The sequence below is a fragment of the Chanos chanos genome, chromosome 6 (genome assembly GCF_902362185.1).
Source record: "Chanos chanos chromosome 6, fChaCha1.1, whole genome shotgun sequence".
NCBI classification, from domain to species: Eukaryota; Metazoa; Chordata; class Actinopteri; order Gonorynchiformes; family Chanidae; genus Chanos; species Chanos chanos.
In genome coordinates this window covers 29,303,849-29,321,481 of record NC_044500.1, presented here as the reverse complement: position 1 = coordinate 29,321,481, position 17,633 = coordinate 29,303,849, and the positions used below count along the sequence as shown (strand labels likewise).

The 17,633-nt window shown below is 39.4% G+C and overlaps 3 protein-coding genes across 3 annotated transcripts; all 3 read left to right on the top strand.

The window, feature by feature from the left end:
* Positions 1 to 205: 205 nt before the first annotated feature.
* igfbp6a (insulin-like growth factor binding protein 6a) lies at positions 206 to 2,542 on the top strand. Its single transcript, XM_030778244.1, has 4 exons — positions 206 to 551; positions 1,796 to 1,830; positions 2,166 to 2,285; positions 2,405 to 2,542. The coding sequence occupies exons 1-4, from the start codon at positions 206 to 208 to the stop codon at positions 2,540 to 2,542; spliced, it is 639 nt and encodes a 212-aa protein (XP_030634104.1).
* A 1,786-nt stretch (positions 2,543 to 4,328) lies between these two features.
* pip4k2cb (phosphatidylinositol-5-phosphate 4-kinase, type II, gamma b) lies at positions 4,329 to 10,957 on the top strand. The gene is made up of 10 exons (XM_030777594.1): positions 4,329 to 4,481; positions 4,789 to 4,886; positions 6,492 to 6,588; positions 7,304 to 7,453; positions 8,030 to 8,176; positions 8,495 to 8,533; positions 8,835 to 8,948; positions 9,163 to 9,433; positions 9,986 to 10,089; positions 10,877 to 10,957. The coding sequence occupies exons 1-10, from the start codon at positions 4,329 to 4,331 to the stop codon at positions 10,955 to 10,957; spliced, it is 1,254 nt and encodes a 417-aa protein (XP_030633454.1).
* A 4,196-nt stretch (positions 10,958 to 15,153) lies between these two features.
* Positions 15,154 to 16,245, top strand: LOC115815286 (G-protein coupled receptor 182-like). The gene has a single exon (XM_030778243.1). The coding sequence runs from the start codon at positions 15,154 to 15,156 to the stop codon at positions 16,243 to 16,245; it is 1,092 nt and encodes a 363-aa protein (XP_030634103.1).
* Positions 16,246 to 17,633: the final 1,388 nt, after the last annotated feature.

The following is a 17,633-nucleotide window of genomic DNA, read 5'->3' as shown; positions in this document are numbered from 1 at the left end:
GCAACTGTCTGCTTTTTCATCACTCTCAGCTTTGCAGCTCCAGGAAATTTCTGTTCCAGATTTCCATTTATTGAATGTGTTGGAAGAACGAATTGAGGGGAGAGAAGAAAAAAAAAAAGTTGAGAGGAGGACAACGTATAATTAACAATCCTTTGAAACAAGGCACAAGCGTTGCTATTTTTCTTGTTCTCTTAGGGTAACAGAGATGCCTTTTTTCCCAGACGTGCTGGCTCTTTTGGTCGTCATCCAGCTCAGCCTGCCTGGCTCCTTGTCCCAGATGTCTCATCTCAGCCCTCAGAAAGGCTGTCTCACCTGTAACAAGTCCCCAGGGACCGACAAGAAGAATTACAGAACTTTGCCACGCTCCAGCGAAGAGAGCACCTCTGTGCTGGCATTAGGAGAACCATGTGGGGTTTACACTCTGAATTGTGCAAAGGGGCTTCGCTGCATCCCTCCGTCAGGAGAGCCAAGTCCCCTACAAGCACTGCTCCAAGGCAGAGGAGTGTGCGCGAATCCCAAGGCAACCAATGTCCACACCCCTCCACCCACAGGTAAGAACCCTGGCACTAATGATCTTTTCCCACAGCAGATGAGTTAATCACAGTACTCTAGTTCATAATCTGTCATTCTAATCCAATCCTCTTAACCAGTTTAAAAGTCTCAATTTAGGGTGATCTTAAATTTAACCTTAAGGCTCAGGCAGGACTTCACAGACATAATCAACTAAAATTAAATATCATCTTCGGCATAACCAAAATCCAAAACAGCTGGGGATAAAAAAAATACTATGTCCCTCACCCTATTTGTTTATTTTATCAGCAGAATTCAATATTTAACCACTTGATGTATAATCCTAATCCAGGGTAATCTACAACTTTTCTGTGTATAATCCAATTTGGCTCCAGACCTGCCTGGAAAGCATAATGATTGGGCTGAATGGAAAGGCTTCACGCAGTAAAGACAGATGAAGGATGCTTCAATGAGTGCTTGACTGCTCTCTTGGCCTCCAACCAGAGACTAGGTTTTGAACAGCTCTGAGCTGAATTTTTTGAGCACTGAGTCAACAGAAATATGTAAATTGGCTTGCAAACGATGATTGGCCAAATCAGGCAGTGTGCCGGAGGAAACGCTGAAGGAATAAAACATGGGATTTCTCCTGTACAGTCATGAAAAAGACATGTCTTTTACATGTCTTTACAGGTAAAACACAGGATATAATGCAGATTTCACACAAATTAGTATGATGCACACTGTATTACATAAGGGATGAGGACTTTTTTTTAACTAAATGGTGTGTCAAGTACACACCACAACAGTGGCAACACTCAGTCTTGAGTGATATCAAGTGCATTAACATTAAAATACAGCCATTAACTGATATAACATGTCACTGCTGCGCTACCCTTCAGACAGTTTAAACTCATATTTAATAGGCATTTTTATTTTTAATGGGAATTTTTCTTTTTTTAGTGGGTATTATACAAAGCTTGCAGTCAAAATCCACAGCCTGTGACTGTGCATCTGTTATTTCTCAGACTGGAGGAAAGAGAATGAGACCCACCCTTTTTTATGATTCTACATCACTGTCTGTCTGTGTGGTATTATACTGTGGCTGTCTAAGGAATCTGGGAAATGAAAAAAAAAAAGAATAGAAAAAGAAGTTGCAGATATCTGGTTTTAATGACAGTAATTTGTAACATCAAAAAAATGTCTGGCTCGCATTAAGTTCTTGATGACTGATAGCAAAAGACACTGTTTTAACTGTTAACAACAAATAAAATTTATGTCTTTTCAGAATCCCTGCCATTACCCCCTGAGAGCTCTGAAAAGGTAATGCTCTAAGACTATACTGAGTCTCTAAGGGCAATGCTATAATAAAACAGTCAACACATTTTTCACTAATTACTTGTGTACTAGAACTATTTATAGAATCTTATAATTACTGTTTTACCAGTATGCTTGCCTTAAGCATTCATGAATATTAAAACCATCTTAGAAACTTAAAGGTAAAATGTTATTGGGCTTAAACGAGGAAACGCTGGACTAGTGAACATTGTTTTAGTCTATGTCTGTGGTACCTGTTCTAAAGCTTTATAAAAACTCTGTGCATGATTATGATCCCAAAGCCTAAAGCAAATATCACAGACCTTCTCTGTTCTTTCTAGGGTCCCTGCCGTAAACAACTGACCACATTGCTAAAGGGTCTCGAGCTTACACACTTTGAGTCTAACCAAGACATCTACATCCCCAACTGTGACAAAAGGGGTTTCTTCAGGAGAAAGCAGGTTGGTGCTCAGATCAATACAGCCATTTCCAATTACATGCAGAAAAAGAGGAAACCTTACGTGTGGAAACAGTAATCTAATAAGAATGTCTTATCTTTTTTTTCTTTCCCTGGTCACAGTGTTGGTCATCCAGGGGAATGCAGCGTGGCCGCTGTTGGTGTGTGGACGAGAACGGCGTGAAGATTCCATCGCGTACAGGAGAAGACGGAAATATTATCTGTGACAACACACGAAGAGAATCCGCTACAGCCCTCTGAATTTCAGAGACAGCTGCCCATTAAATACGGGCCAAAATAATGAGAGCAAGGGATACATGGAAAAAGCATGGATAGACATGGGTAGACAGCTTCTTCGCTCTGGCCAGTATTTGGCCATGGAAACATCACGTCCTACACTGACCTCTAGTGTCCGAACAAAGACAAATGCTGTCCAATAGGATGTTCCTTCCATTCTCCACAAAAGCTTACTCAAGATAAATTTAGACAAGGGCAGGGTAAACTCAAGACACCTATCTGGATTTTTTTGTGGAAGTCTGTGAATGTCATAAACGTAATTTTCTATACATGGCCTCTAAGGTCAAACGACAATACAGCACAACAATCAGCTTTGCTTTAGACTGTGGAGAAATGTGTGACAAAGTGCACGAAAATTTCATTGCACAACATAGAACATGCACACAAACCATGCAAAACATGCACATTCCAAAATACATATTTATATGTGTATGCAGTACAAGATGTTTCTTTGACGAAAGGTTAAAGAAACATTTTATACTTAAACTTTGTATAAAATGCTTAAGTTAAATCTAAATAATTATTTAATAAGCTTTGTATTTTTATATCATCTACTATGTTATTTATCTCGTTTGGACTGTGGAATTGTTGCTTCATGGATGAATTTCATGTAATCGGAGCTGTAAAATATTAAGTGTGACTGGCTAATTTTATGAACAATCCACAGTTTTACCATTACAACAATAAATGTTTCTTGTCACTGTAAAATATGTTATGTCGCACTTTGTGGTTTTATAATGAATACAAATAAAAATACGTCTGATGATGACATCATCATTACGTTGGTGTTCATGAAACGTTCATAATGTCCATGTCGCTTAAAAATGTTGCAGGAGTCTATATAAATTTTTTGAACACCACGATATGGAGGGGAAAAAACTGATGGTAGTAACTGGTGGTTTGGGAATGGAGAAACGGCGAAACTGTTTTAGTTGTTTAGGGCAGAGCCTGTGTGTAAAGCTAGTAATCTGAAAATCACTTTCATATGACCTGGTTTTGTGAGAAACATGGAACAAAGTCAGCCTTAAGCTCGTGCATTTCAATACATTGAACCCAAACTGGTATTATGAGAGAGAGAGAGAGAGAGAGAGAGATCTTATGCTGCCTGAAGTCTACAAAGATACTGCATTTTAGGCTATTCATCATCGGGGAGGGGGGCAGAGAGAGAGAGAGAGAGAGAGAGAGAGTGAGTGAGAGAGAGATGGGGGTATGTCACATGCGGATCAACTGACCCGTTAACTTGTTTCTTTTTGTGTGCCTGTCCGATGCTTAACAAACAGAGACCCAATTCATATTCATTGGTGTGGCGGCGATGAAAATGTTTTCGCGCTCAAACACTGCATTTGGCTAGGGATTTTCGGAGAAAATGACCAGTAAAATGCTACGACAGAATTTCAAATTTATCCTAACGACTTCACGAAGACATCAGAAGCTGCATTTGGAGAAACACGCTCTCCTGACACAGCCAGCGTTCACCTGTCCATTGCGCATGTGACGCGTGGTATGCTGAGGATACTCAAATTATGTGTCGTTGACAGTTTGAATAGGTGGTGTGTGTGTGTGTACTCGTCGGAAAGGAACTGAGGTCGGCTAACTCAGTTATAGGAGATAAAGAGTAGAGATTATCTGACGTCAAACCTGAAGTTACTATCACCGAGTTTAACGGCTGAGGAACAGTGAGCAAAGTTCTGCAACATAACTTCTCAATGTTAGCTACAAGGTTTTGAAGCTATAAAGATTTACAGCTATTATGGCTTCCCCCAGTAAGACTAGTGCCTCAAACCCTGTTGTCAAACTTGCTCGAACGAAGAGCAAGAAAAGACATTTTGTGCAGCAGAAGGTGGAGGTTTTAAGACCTAGTGATCCAGTTCTGAGCGTCTTCATGTGGGGAATCAATCATACGGTACGCAATCGCTATGGTGTTTTTATATATGTACATGTATGTATGTGTATGTACGTGTATAAATAGGTAATGTCTGTAGCAATTTTCGCTGTGAAATGATTACTTTACGATAGTAATAACGACTGTATTTTTAGCTTCCTTTGTCACTTTTGTACCTCGCCAAAAGAAAATCCGTCTAAAAGTGTGTGTGGTGTGTGTATGTGTGTGCACGCGCGCGCGCGTGTGCCTGTGTGCAACTGAATGTGTTTGTATATATGTGTTCATCCCTCTGTTTGCTATGTTAATAGTGCGTCTACCCCTTTTTCAGATAAATGACCTGTCACAAGTCCCTATGCCTGTAATGCTGCTTCCTGACGACTTTAAGGCGAACACCAAGATCAAAGTCAACAATCATCTCTATAACAAGTACTACTTTGCAAACTCAGTCTCTCTCACTGAGCACAGCACAGTATAGCATCAAAATCTCTGGTGCTTAGAGTTCAGTGTCAGGTATCTTAAGCATGTACTACTGTAAATGGACTTCTTTATTTACAGTAGCGACAGCATGTAGAGTGGCAGCTTATCTGGCCCTCAGGCCATGCTCGCAAACTTAAGAGCATTTGATGGTTGTTGGGTCAGTGCACTGGTAATATCACACAGAGAACATTAGTGAAAATGAGTTTGGATGTGAGAACAACTAACTGCAAATCAGAAGTAACTGTGAACACACTGTCGGCTGTCAATTCATCACAGTGTTCACTGTTCCTGTAGCTTTAAGAGTAGAATGAGTTATTTTAGATCAGCCTTAAATGTTTAACATAAGATGTTCAGCTGAGTGTAAGTAAATGTGATAGGTGTGAAGTTGGGTAATTGTCTTGTTTCACCCAAACATACTAATAGTATATTTTCATCCTCGTAAGAAACTCATTTACTAATTTTCTGTGTTTCTCCATAGACAAATTTTGTGGTGAACAGTAAACATCCATGAGAGGTTGTCAGTAGGATATGATGTATTGATCAAACATATGGTTGTAGGATTGATGGTTGTAGGAGGCTACTGAAAATACAGGAGATAACTCTTCAGGCAACTGTTTCTGTCCTAGGAGTTAAAATCAGGCAAACACAAGTTGTATAAGCTTAGACTAATGTAGACAAATGCAGAATGGCTCTTTGTGCATGTGTGTGTGTGTGTGTGTGTGTTAGAGTGAGAGAGGGAGAGAATGTGTGTGTGTGTGTGAGAGAGAGAGAGAGAGAGACGGAGTGTATACTGTCCAATTAGACTCATGATGACATGTCCTTCGAGAGGAATGTGGGCATAGGGAGCTCTGTGTATGTGTGTGCGCGTGTGTGTGTGTGTGTGTGTGTGTTTGTCTCTGTTTTGAAGATATCAGTGTATGCCAGCCAGAAGTTCAGGTTCTTTTCCAGGAAAACACATTCATGCTTGTGTTATTACTGTTTTGGTCCTTTTCTTGTTTACGTGGGTGCGCTGAAAAGGACAAAGTGAGCTTTTCTCAAGCTTTTAATCTGGTCTGGTATTCAGACCCCACAAGCCGGTCTTTTTTGGGGGAATTTTGCTCCAAACTGCAGGATTGCAGCATTGAAGTGTAGGCTGAATATCTTAATGCACTGGTATCAAAAATATGATCATTCCAATTCCATACTGGAATAACATTTCCTCCCATTAAAGTTAATAGCTATATCAGTAACAGCTCAGGTGAAGACTCTTATTCTTTACTGTGCTAACTGGAAATCTGCAAATTCTTGAGAAAGTTGTCAGGAGCCCCGTCTCTGTCCCAACAGATCAAATCCAACAGTCATCTCACAGGCAGAATGAGGAGTAGAAAAAGACAGAAAGTTCTATCAGAAAGACTCAGGGCTATTTTTTTTCACACTGTGAGTCACACTTCAAATTAGCCTTAAAATAGAGTTAGACAAGGCTAGTATTGATTAGATCACATCTTGTCACTTAAATATTGTCACTTTCTGAATCTGACATACTATTTCTTACAATCATACATGGATTTCTCACAGGGAGAATCTTCCAGGTCATTTCAAGTTCAAAGAGTACTGTCCACAGGTGTTCCGTAACCTTCGTGAACGTTTTGGAATCGAGGATCAGGATTATCAGGTGTGTATCCTCATGAAAAAAAAACCTAGGTAAGAGGCAAGAGTTAAGATGTTGACTCAGTGCTTTGTTTGCTTACTATGGCTGCGATGCACCAGTGTTAGTGGAACATTGTTTGACATGGTGGCTAGTTTCTAGCAGAATTTGCATGTGTATTTGTTTTGACCTTGTGCCAGGCATGTAAGGAGGAGCACAGGTATCTGTTTCAACTGTCGTTTTTTTATCCAACACATCCTAGTGTTCTTTAGAGACTGCCTTTCTATTCACCATGTAGACTTCCAGAAGACTACTGAAATTTGCATGGATGTTTGCACACTGTCAGTACCATGGAGTCTGGTCAATTTCTACATTCCTGTTTCCAAACCCACCCTAAGCTTTTAGTTCAGGAAACAATGGCATTGTGCTGGGTGAAAAAGGGATGGTTTGAGAAATATTAAATGACAGTTTGTGACAGTTTCATGTTCATACTTTGTGTTTTGCAATGTTGTGTCTCAAGAGAATTGGTACTATTAACTTTTAAACTTCTAGTCTCTGTAGGTGTATAATTTGATTAATTACTTTCAGACATTGGGAATACCACCATTGCTGTGAAGCTTTTCCCAAATCAATGACTGAGATGTGGTTAGCAGATATGTAGTTTTAACTCTCTCTCTGCTCCCTCCGCTGTTGCATATCTTATAGATTTTTTCATCTAATTTCTGTGTTTCTTTTCTGTCAGGTGTCTTTGACGCGCAGTCCTCCCGTGAAGGATAGTGAGAATCAGGGGGAGGGGCTACTGTTTACCTCATATGACCGCACACTGATTGTCAAGCAGATCTCCAGTGAGGAAGTAGAGGACATGCACAACATCTTGTCTGAATATCATCAGGTAAAACATTTATGCATTGCGTGTATTCATTTGGCAGATGCTTCATCCCAAAGGGACTTACGTTACAAATACACACAAAACGTGCATAGCTAAGCAAACAGGAGACAGCAGACAGTCCTGATAAATAAGTGCTACAGCATAAGTGCTGTTATGCGACTGTGAGGGTAATACAACAGGGTAGAGGACTTAGCAACCAAAAATAAACTGATAATGGTTTTTAATAAACATGGTCTGATACCAGTCATCTCACCAGTTATGACCTAGTTATGTCCTTTCAAAGTGTTGTTATATCACAGAACACGCAGTCAGACAGAAAACGTGCCTAATTTAATAATGGCTTAGCAACACGGTCAGATACAGCTTAACATCAGATCTAAATATGATCACACACAGTTAGGATCAGTACTAACAGATACAATTTGATATAATGTATGAATATACTGTCAGTTACCATACCCACACATTGTCTTAATGCTGTTAACCACAGTTCATTTTACAGTCTTGTTGTCTCCAGATACAGTCTGCCTGTTGTATTGTCTTTAACTGGGGTCATGTTATGTTGTACCTGTCTGTCAGCACATAGTCACCTGCCATGGCAGCACACTGCTTCCCCAGTTCCTGGGAATGTACCGGGTCACTGTGGAGGGTGAAGACACATACCTGATCGTCATGAGGAACATGTTCAGTCACCAGCTTCACGTTCACAGGAAATATGACCTCAAGGTACCTGCTAGAGATGCAAAAGACCCACTGTCTTCATTGTTTTCAAGTTGAGCTCATAACTGGTGTGTTTTTACAATGGAGTATTGTCCTTCCTCAGAGTAAACACTAGGGGGCAGACAAGATTTACTGAGCGCATAGCTGTTGCAGTGCTAGTGTGGTATTTACTCATGTTAACTGATAACTGTTATATGGATGTCATAACAGTGTTGTTTTGCACACTACATTCATAGTATTGCAAGAATATTCAATCTTTACGTCATGAATAAAATTGTCTGTAGTTTTTCCCAGTTTAAAGAAGGATGTGTCCTCACTTTTCAGGGGTCTCTGGTGTCTCGAGAAGCAAGCGATAAAGAGAAGGTAGGGGTTAAAATACTTTCAGCGTTTACACTGAACAGAAACAATAAATAAAGTGTATTTTACTGTGGCACCACAAGAATTTCTTTTCAATATGCTAGTTTTTTTTTTTTTTGTTTTGTCGTTTTTAAAGTAGGGTAAATTACAATAATCCCTTTCACCGTCTACTGTGTGGACAAAAAAGAGAAGAGATTTTTCTATGTTGGAGTCGTATTTTTTAAAACAAAGTTTAGCTCTGCATGAATAAAAGTTGATGATTTTATCAATGGAGTATCTACTCCTTTTCTCCATTATTTACCTCCAGGGCAAAGAACTTCCCACGTTTAAAGATGTGGATTTTCGGAACAGCATGCAGAAGGTCTACATTAGTGAGGAAGAGAAGGAAAAGCTCATGGATAAGCTGAACAGAGATGTTGAGGTGAGCAGTCCAAAGATTTATAAAAAGATTTATTATTTATAAGATTTATTATTTATAAGAGTGCTTTTATTACCTCACCATAGAAAAACTAAGAATCAGAATTTAACTCATAGATTGCCCATCTGCTGTGGTCCGTCACAAGCAGAACGGACGTTTCATTCACCAAAATGAATATGGCAGAAAATAAATAAACGTCTCCAATCTTGTGGTTCAGTTCCTCGTGCGTTTGAAGATCATGGACTACAGCTTGCTGCTGGGGATCCATGATGTGGGGAGGGCAGAGCGAGAGGAAGAGGAGGAGTCAGAGGAATCGTCATCAGAAGAGGAGGAGGAGTCAGAGAATGGCGTGCCCGCCGCCCCTCCTACCGGGGGTTCTTATGGAACCTCACCCGAAGGAATCGCCGGGTACATGAGCTCCTGTAAGCCTTTTGGGCCAGGAGACTTTGACCCCTATGTGGACGTGTACGCCATTCAGAGTGCAGTCGGTGAGTCTTAAAATATCGGGTATGAGTGACAGTTATGATTCAAATATACAAGGTCCTAAAGAACCCCTTAATATAACATTTAGGCTGTAGTGGATAGGAATCAAAACCCCCCAGGAATACAGTGCTCTAATCGAAGGTTTGCCCCATAGCACAGAATAACTGAAAGGTGCCTCTTGGTCATGCAGTCACTTCTATTCAAAAGTGAGCAGAGCGGATCCAAACGAGTTCCTCTCTTTCTCTGTCATTCACAGAAGATCCCATCTGTCTTGCTGTTTCACTTCCATTCTTTCCTGCCCAGCTGCCTCTGCCACTGTATCATATCCTGTGACTTTCCTGCTTCTCCTGCATAAAAAAAAAAAAAAAAAAATCACTTCATGCCATGAGTGCTTATTGGGCAGTTAACTGTATTTTTTGGCTCTTAATGTTTTTTGTATCTGATGATGGGGTAGTTATCAGAACCGACCACCAAACAGTTGTGTTCTGGGAAAATAAAATGCATGGAGGGATTATGTGGTAACCCTTTGTTTCCTGTTTTATTCCTTCCCTGTCTAGGAGCCCCACAGAGAGAAGTGTACTTCATGGGGCTAATTGACATTCTGACACAGTATGACACCAGGAAGAAAGCAGCACACGCAGCAAAGACCGTCAAACACGGGGTAAGAGTTCACGGACGAGGAGCAAAGATTACATTGAAAACTTTTCGTGCTGTTATCTTGACCAGGACACCCTAGCAAAAGAGATGAATATCAGTAGCATTAGTCCTGATAAAGTAAAGGGTGATAGATGTATAATGAACTCAAAGAAGCATTTGATTGAAGCGGGCTTGCAAAATATTACAACCCTCCCATAGAGACAAATGTTAGAAGACAATTATCGATCAGAAGAGTTGTAGTGTTTGATTTACAGTCTAACAGACTGATTCAGATGATAAATTCTGATGACAAAAATAAAGCATGATAAATCAAAAGCTTATTCAGGTTTTTAAAGTTTTGCTGTAAAACGTGAACATCTGGCTACCACACTTCAGTTAGTTCTCATAAAAGTGCAGGTCTACATGAGTTAAGGTGACAACAATCAGCTGCTCAAAGGGAATGTACAGGTCATGCCTTTACTTAAAGTGAGTGTGAAGTGTAAACTGTTACATGCAGAAATGCACTACGTGTGCTGTAAAAAAAAAAAGTTCTTTAAATATGCATCATAATCAGTTATCAGTTTTTTTTAACACTGTCTTAGAGTGAAAGCCACTTTTTTTGTGAAAAAAAACCTTAATGAGTTGTCATAATTAGTACATATCTTTTTGAAACTCCATGTCAGATTAACTAGTAACATCAACTATCCCAGTAATTGTGCTCATTGTAATCTATGTATGGTTGTTTTGAACCATTGACCTAGGTTATACAAAGTTTTTTATTAATTAGTTAAAATAACTTTGTATGTTTTTAGGCTGGAGCTGAGATCTCTACTGTTCATCCTGAACAGTATGCAAAGCGTTTCCGAGAGTTCATCTACAACATCTTTGCCTAGCAACACTGATCCAGAGGATGGACCCATTCAGGGTTGGGACCATTTCTGAGATGAACTGAGAATTGGTGGTTACGTTCCAGTCCATTTCTTGGAATTTGAATTGGTGTTGAAATTCCCAGTAGTCTTTAAGATTCATAATCCAATTTTGAATTTAATTTGAATTACAGGAGACAGAATTCAATTGAATGATGACAATTCTACATTCTACGTTCAAGAAATCCAGTGGTAAGATAGGTCTTATTTGCAGTTGATAAACATGAAATGCATTTATGTACAGGACAATATTGGAAAAATATTTCAATATTAAAATAAATATTCGAATATAATTAAATAACCACTGTTCAGGACTTCAGATATATTTAAATAACATTAAATTCAAACATCACAATAGCCTAACTGTTTTCACAAAAATATTAGATTTACATTGAATTGTTGGAATGTAGTTCAAGATTCTCTTTTTGCTATTTACTCTCAATTCTGTTTCCTCAGTTGTTTCTCTAACCGCAATTCAAATTCCAATACTTGAACTGGAAGTGATAAACTGATCTCCACTTGTGGTTGCATCGATATTGAGGTCGCTGATTTGTCACATTGTCACCCTTACAGATTATTTCAGTTGTCCACTGAATCTATGATCAATGGACAAAATGAAGTTGATTATTATATATGTATGTAAGTTGTAATGTTGGTCAAAATCTTAATAGGATGCTGATCTTGCAAATTGACACACACTGATTCATGTGTTTATATTAGAAATTGCTGCAATCTTGTCACTTCTACGGAGAAAGAGTCAGAGATAAACAGACCATTTTTAACAGATGCGGTCCCCCCTGCACATTAGATTTGGCATGTGTGTGTCACGTGAGTGTGAGAGACTGGAGATCGGCTGAATGACAGAGTGCAGAATGACACAGTAATGCCTCAGTGCTGAACTACTCTCCCAGGCTTTTACTCTCTGTTCACTCTGGTTTATAGTAATTAATGCACTCAGATATGTGAGTCATGAATATTGAATGTGTTTGGAGTATCCATGGGCTATAGCAGAATACCACTTTACCACCTTAATGTCACTTTGTGTGATGGGTTTGTTTTTGTTGTTGTTGTTGTTGTTGTTGTTGTTTTCAGTTTTCCATTATCTTTGTGAAATAACTTGAGCGGAGACTATTTGTGATCAACATGATGGACTGACGTGATTTCAAAAGGACGACACCTGTCTATAGAACTCAGTGATAGAGCCTTCCTGAGAATCATCCAGCATCCTGTGTCCTTAAAGGGTCGTAAAAGTTTCCAGGAACACAGCGAATTCCACAAACCTATCTCTGTTTAGAGTAGGCCTACTGCCGAAACCGAGAGGAACTTGGTCAGGAAAACACTTGAGAAGCCAGTGAGCACACTGACGGAGTCCCATGGCTGAGAAAGTAGCCAGAGAGAAACGATCTCTGCAGCCCTTCACAGAAATACACAGTAAACTGGCCAGTGGTAAATTCGCTCTAGTATTGTTTATGGGTTTTTACCAATTTAAGTTACTACAAACACTTTCAGAGTTGACTTTTAACACTGGTCAGGTTGTTTTGTGTATATGATGGTCACAGTAATTGTATTTGTTGATAAAAACTCATTTTGATTATGTATATGTATGTGTGAGTATGTTTTTGCACATATGATCACCTGTGAATTACATAACGCATAAATGTGTCATCGCATGTCCGTTGAGTTTCTGGTTTTCATGATGGTGCAGGTTTTTGTAGTAATGGCAAAAGCGTCTGTGAATGTTGTTCTCTCACATCTAGTGGAAGTCAGAGGTGGTTGTTTGTCTGCCAGAGGTTAATGTTGACTTAGCTTTTTTTCCTATCGCCTTCAATTCTGCTGATCATTCCTGCTTAGAACAGAAAAAAAATTCTTTACACAATGTGGAAGTGCTGACAAGAGATAATGACATTATAAGACAGAGAGTAAAGGAGAGAAGACAGAAAGATAGAGAGATAAAAAGAGAGAAATATGTTACATGAAGAAATATGTTACATGAAGAAAGAGGGAAAAGGTAAAAGAGAGATGTTCATATGAGTATTGCTGATAATCTCCCCTAAATCTAGTGAGAAAACTAAAAATTTGATCCAGCTCCCCACAAAACTTTGATGTCACGAGCATCAAAAACATAATTATGTTTAATTTACCTCAGTGTCTTTCCATTAGAACAACCACATCACACACATAATGACATACACTGTAAAACCAACATGATCTTTGAGGCACTGATAAACCCAAAATAACATGAACTGCATTTTCTCTCCATACCAAATCATGATTTCAATTTAACTCCACGTTTGTTTTTTGTGTCGGTCAGCACCACATTCCACCTAGTATACACGTTCAGAATTTTTGCTTTGCACCATTATTATGTTTGAAACATAGAATTAATGTGATCAGGGGTATACACAATTATTCAGAACATCACTGAACCTAACAATATGCTGGATATGAAGTCCGTGAATCATAAATAGACTATTCCATCAAAATTAGTTAAACTTGGTCTTAAATTAGACCTGCCTATTTGTAGGCAGACTAGTGCAGACTGTCAACTTCAATTAGTTAACTTACCTTTAGAAAAAATAACGACAGTCTTACTAAAACTAAAGTCGAATTAAAGTTAGGATAATTTTGCACCCACTCAGCTGAGTGTGCATAATGGCTTGAAGTTAACAACTGGATTTAATGGTGTATGTTATGACAGAAAAAAAATAGACAACTTGTTATCCTAAGGCTCAGCCAGTTAAGAGTTTTTTTCCTCTATGAGATTTAACTCTCCGCAGGCTTCCTCTGAGAGGCTCTGTTGGCCTCTCTCGCTTTCAGCCCTGCCCCTCATAACAAGGCAGTTTCCTGACACTGTTAGTGTGTGTGTGTGTGTGTGTGTGTGTTTGATTCACTGCTTCTCTTGCCTATTCTCTCTGTGTACATTTTTTCTGCATCTCTGCTTGGCTGGTAGTGTCTATAGCTGCGCACTCTGAATGTTCAGGATGGATTTGGTTGTTTTGCTGTCCAGTGCAAAAGGTCCTGTAAAAGGTAACTAGAACAGTTACCTCGGTAACAGTTTCTCTCTTGTATGTTACATGATATAAATACCACCTCCCTTTCTCTCCGTTCCCCACCTGAGATCATTTTGCAGTTAATCAAAAAAGAAAAGAAAAAAAAAACTTAAAGATAAAACCGTGGGTGTTTTTGTAAGTACGTAGGTCCGATTGAAAGAACAAAGGAGAGAGGGATACACACACTGCTTCAACAGCAACTCTTTCACTCTTAAGGTTAAAATGTCAAGCCTCCCCTTCTGTGGATTACCTCAGTGCTATACGGTGGGTGTGAGATAACCAACCACATACGCTCTTTCCTGAGTGTCATTCCGACACACATAACAACTGTTCCGAGGAAGCCTCGAACCCCCCTCCAACACGACCATATCACTTCAGCAGAAATATCCCAGTGACACAAAGGAGGACAGAGAAAGGGTAGTTCACAAGACCGGTTTCATGAGAAGAACATTCATTTGGCTTTGAAAGACAAGGGCTGTCGGAAATAGTTGAAACATCCTTCAATCCTTTACCAAACCTCTGAGGAACTGACAGCGGTTTAATTTCAGAGGTAAGTTCAGAATTCATCTGGACTAGAAGAGAACTCGTGATTGTTAACACCCTTGTAATATGACAAGGAAAACCCAGTTTATTGAGTACCATCTCAAAACATGCTTTTTTAAAAAATGTTTTTATTTTAGCTGCTGCTCTGTCAAGATACATAGGACAAGAAAAAAGAGTACCTTCGAAAGATGTACTCAAAATGAGACAAATATTAACTCTTTAATGACAGTAACTCTGTCCAGCAGATGCACAGACATTTGTATTGTACTACACAATTAGACACTTATCAGTCTGCAGCTTTTCACTTCAGTAGTGGATTGTTACTATTAACATATACACAGACTTAAATGGTGTCTACAGTATCATATTAATATTAAACTAGCATGTCACAAAGTTTAACTTGGAGATAAAAGAGACAAGTCATTAAGCAACGATGAAACTAGAAGACAAAATAATAATAATAATAATAACCATAAAAATGTCCCTGTTTCTTCTGTTGATTTTTAATGAAGTTTATTATTAGATTATTTTGTGTTTGTGGCTGACATATCTCTTCTCTCCAAGTAGGAGATGGACGACCACCATTACCACCATGACAATTCATCAGAGTGGCTTTTCGGCCCGTGTAACTACAATGCCGACTACAACTCGAGACGCATTGGCCTCTTCCTCGTCCACCTGTTCCTCTTCGTCGGCGGGCTGGTGGTGAACGCCGTGGTGGTGTGGGTGAACTGGCGCCGGAGACACTCTCGCAACACCGTGATATTCTGCCTGCTCAACATGGGCGTGTCCGACCTGATGATACTGACCATGGTTCCCTTCTATATGCTGGACACCATCCTAGACCATGTGTGGTTATGGGGTGAGTTCCTATGTCGTTTCAGCAACTTGATCTTTGTGCTGAACATCTACAGCAGCTCCTTCTTTCTCGTCTACATGACGGTGGAACGCTATTTGACAGTCAGAAGGGGCTCGGCACCCAAACCCTGGGGGGTGTCCGAAAAGCGTAAACGGACTCTGATCTGCGCCGGGCTGTGGACTCTCTCACTGTTCCTTTCATTACTGGAGACGGTTCATGTGCAAGTACTTGACTGGGAAGAACCTGGCTGCTATATTGTTCCTCTGTACGATTACGTGGGGTGGTACACGTCCCTCTCTGTGATCTTCCTCCTCTTTCAGTTTCTCGGCCCGGCAGCCATCATAGTGACCTTCAACATCCTGACCGCCCGGGCTGTGCAGGCGTCGCCGGAGGTTCAAGGCGGTAGCAGTAAGAATGTATGGTTGCTCCATGTGTACTCTTTGGTGTATATAATATGCTGGTTACCCATCAATGTGAACCTGCTGCTGATGGTAGTGGACTTCCTGGAACCGACGCTGTTTGACTGTGACACTACCGAGCACCTGATCTTTGGTTACGCTGTGTTGCAGGCTGTTTCCTTGCTCCATTCCATAGCCAACCCCATTCTGTACAGCCTCCTCAGCAGGAGTTTCCGCAGCCATCTGATCAGGGCCATCGTCCAGCACTTGCCAAAAGAAGCCCTCGCCACAAAAGGGACACTCAATCATGGGAATAGTGCCGCCCAAGGTGAAGGTGCAACAAACGGAGGTAAGGCAAGGGAAATGAGCGAATCCAGCACTAGCCACTCAGATGTGGACTCCTGAAGCAAAGCGTGACATGGAAAATAGCATTAAAACAAAAACAGTTCCTATAGAAACATGATAATGTTTCTCTCGCAGAAAATGGGCCCCCCAAAATTGTGTTGAGATTCTTCAGCCGTATGAAAAATCCAAAAACAGAATGAAATATTGAATATTAATATTGAAATATTAAAATATATGAAATATTCATTGACTCATATAAATACAAATAACACTTTAAACAGGTTAATTCATTTTGTAAAGTTTCTTCTGTATTGTTTCTTTATTCTTATAAGTATTATGTATTATAGAATCTTCTAGAATTATAGAAGTACTACAGAGTAATATGAATGTACCTTTTAATTTACCTTGACACTCTAAAATTGGCACAGCAAGGGAGTTGAAAACTGAACCATTATTAATGAAACATTGATAATATTACCCTCAAATTGCATGTGAGAATTCAACAGATATGATGGTAGTAAAATGGTCACTCAAATTTTTACATTCCAAAAATCTTTTGCATAAAAACACTGATGCACTACCTTTGATGACCGATACTAAAGCAGCTTGGGTAAGACACTGAATCTGTCTTCACATGCACTGACAATTTGATGTGTTGTCTCGGCGTTGTGTTGTGCCTTTTTCAAATTCTTTGTATGTAGTACACTAAAACACAAATAAAGCTTCTTTAATACAACATTAAATCTTATTTCACATTAGTTCTTCTCATTAGATCTTCTCAAAGCCTTTGTGTCGTTATATTATCTTTTGCAAAGATGTTTTTAATGACAATGGAAAAACGACATCGTGAAAGATTGTTTTTGCTTTTTGGGGGTCGGGGCAAGGGAGCGGCTTGCAAAAAAATAATAAAGTAATAAAAGTGGCACAGCATCCTAAAGAAACTCAGAATACAGAGGAAAAGGAGTCACTCCAAATAATGGATTACAGATTATTCCTTTTTCCCGTTACTTTCACAGCACCATATTGTACTCAATTGCACGCAAACTACACGTGCAAATGAAAGTTGATCACAAATTTTAACAATTTTGCAAGTCAGTTTATGAAAATGATAGCCATCACGATTCATATACGGTATCTGTTAAGAGAATTCAAAAGTAGTTACTCTTGGGCAATACGTCTCTCAGAATAAAGTGCATTGTGCACTCTGTTTTGTTTCTTAGTAAATGAATCTTTCCCTTTTTGGACACTCCCACCATGTGGTCATTAGCAGTATTGCAAATGCCAAAAAAAAAAAAAAAAAAGAAAAAAGGGAGAAAAACAGATGGCTGGCAATCACTTGTTTATCAGATTGTAACTGGACCTTCTCAAAACAAACAAACTTTCACAACCGACCCAGATTAATGCAATCATTTAATTTTTAAAACTACTTTGTCGTTTTTTCATTTTGT

Coding starts and splice junctions, on each gene's coding strand:
- igfbp6a (XM_030778244.1), top strand. CDS start 206: ATGCCTTTTTTCCCAGACGTGCTGGCTCTTTTGGTCGTCATCCAGCTC. Junction 552..1,795: donor CCACACCCCTCCACCCACAG/GTAAGAACCCTG, acceptor ATGTCTTTTCAG/AATCCCTGCCATTACCCCCT. Junction 2,286..2,404: donor GTTTCTTCAGGAGAAAGCAG/GTTGGTGCTCAG, acceptor CCCTGGTCACAG/TGTTGGTCATCCAGGGGAAT.
- pip4k2cb (XM_030777594.1), top strand. CDS start 4,329: ATGGCTTCCCCCAGTAAGACTAGTGCCTCAAACCCTGTTGTCAAACTT. Junction 4,887..6,491: donor AACAATCATCTCTATAACAA/GTACTACTTTGC, acceptor GATTTCTCACAG/GGAGAATCTTCCAGGTCATT. Junction 9,434..9,985: donor CGCCATTCAGAGTGCAGTCG/GTGAGTCTTAAA, acceptor TTCCCTGTCTAG/GAGCCCCACAGAGAGAAGTG.
- LOC115815286 (XM_030778243.1), top strand. CDS start 15,154: ATGGACGACCACCATTACCACCATGACAATTCATCAGAGTGGCTTTTC.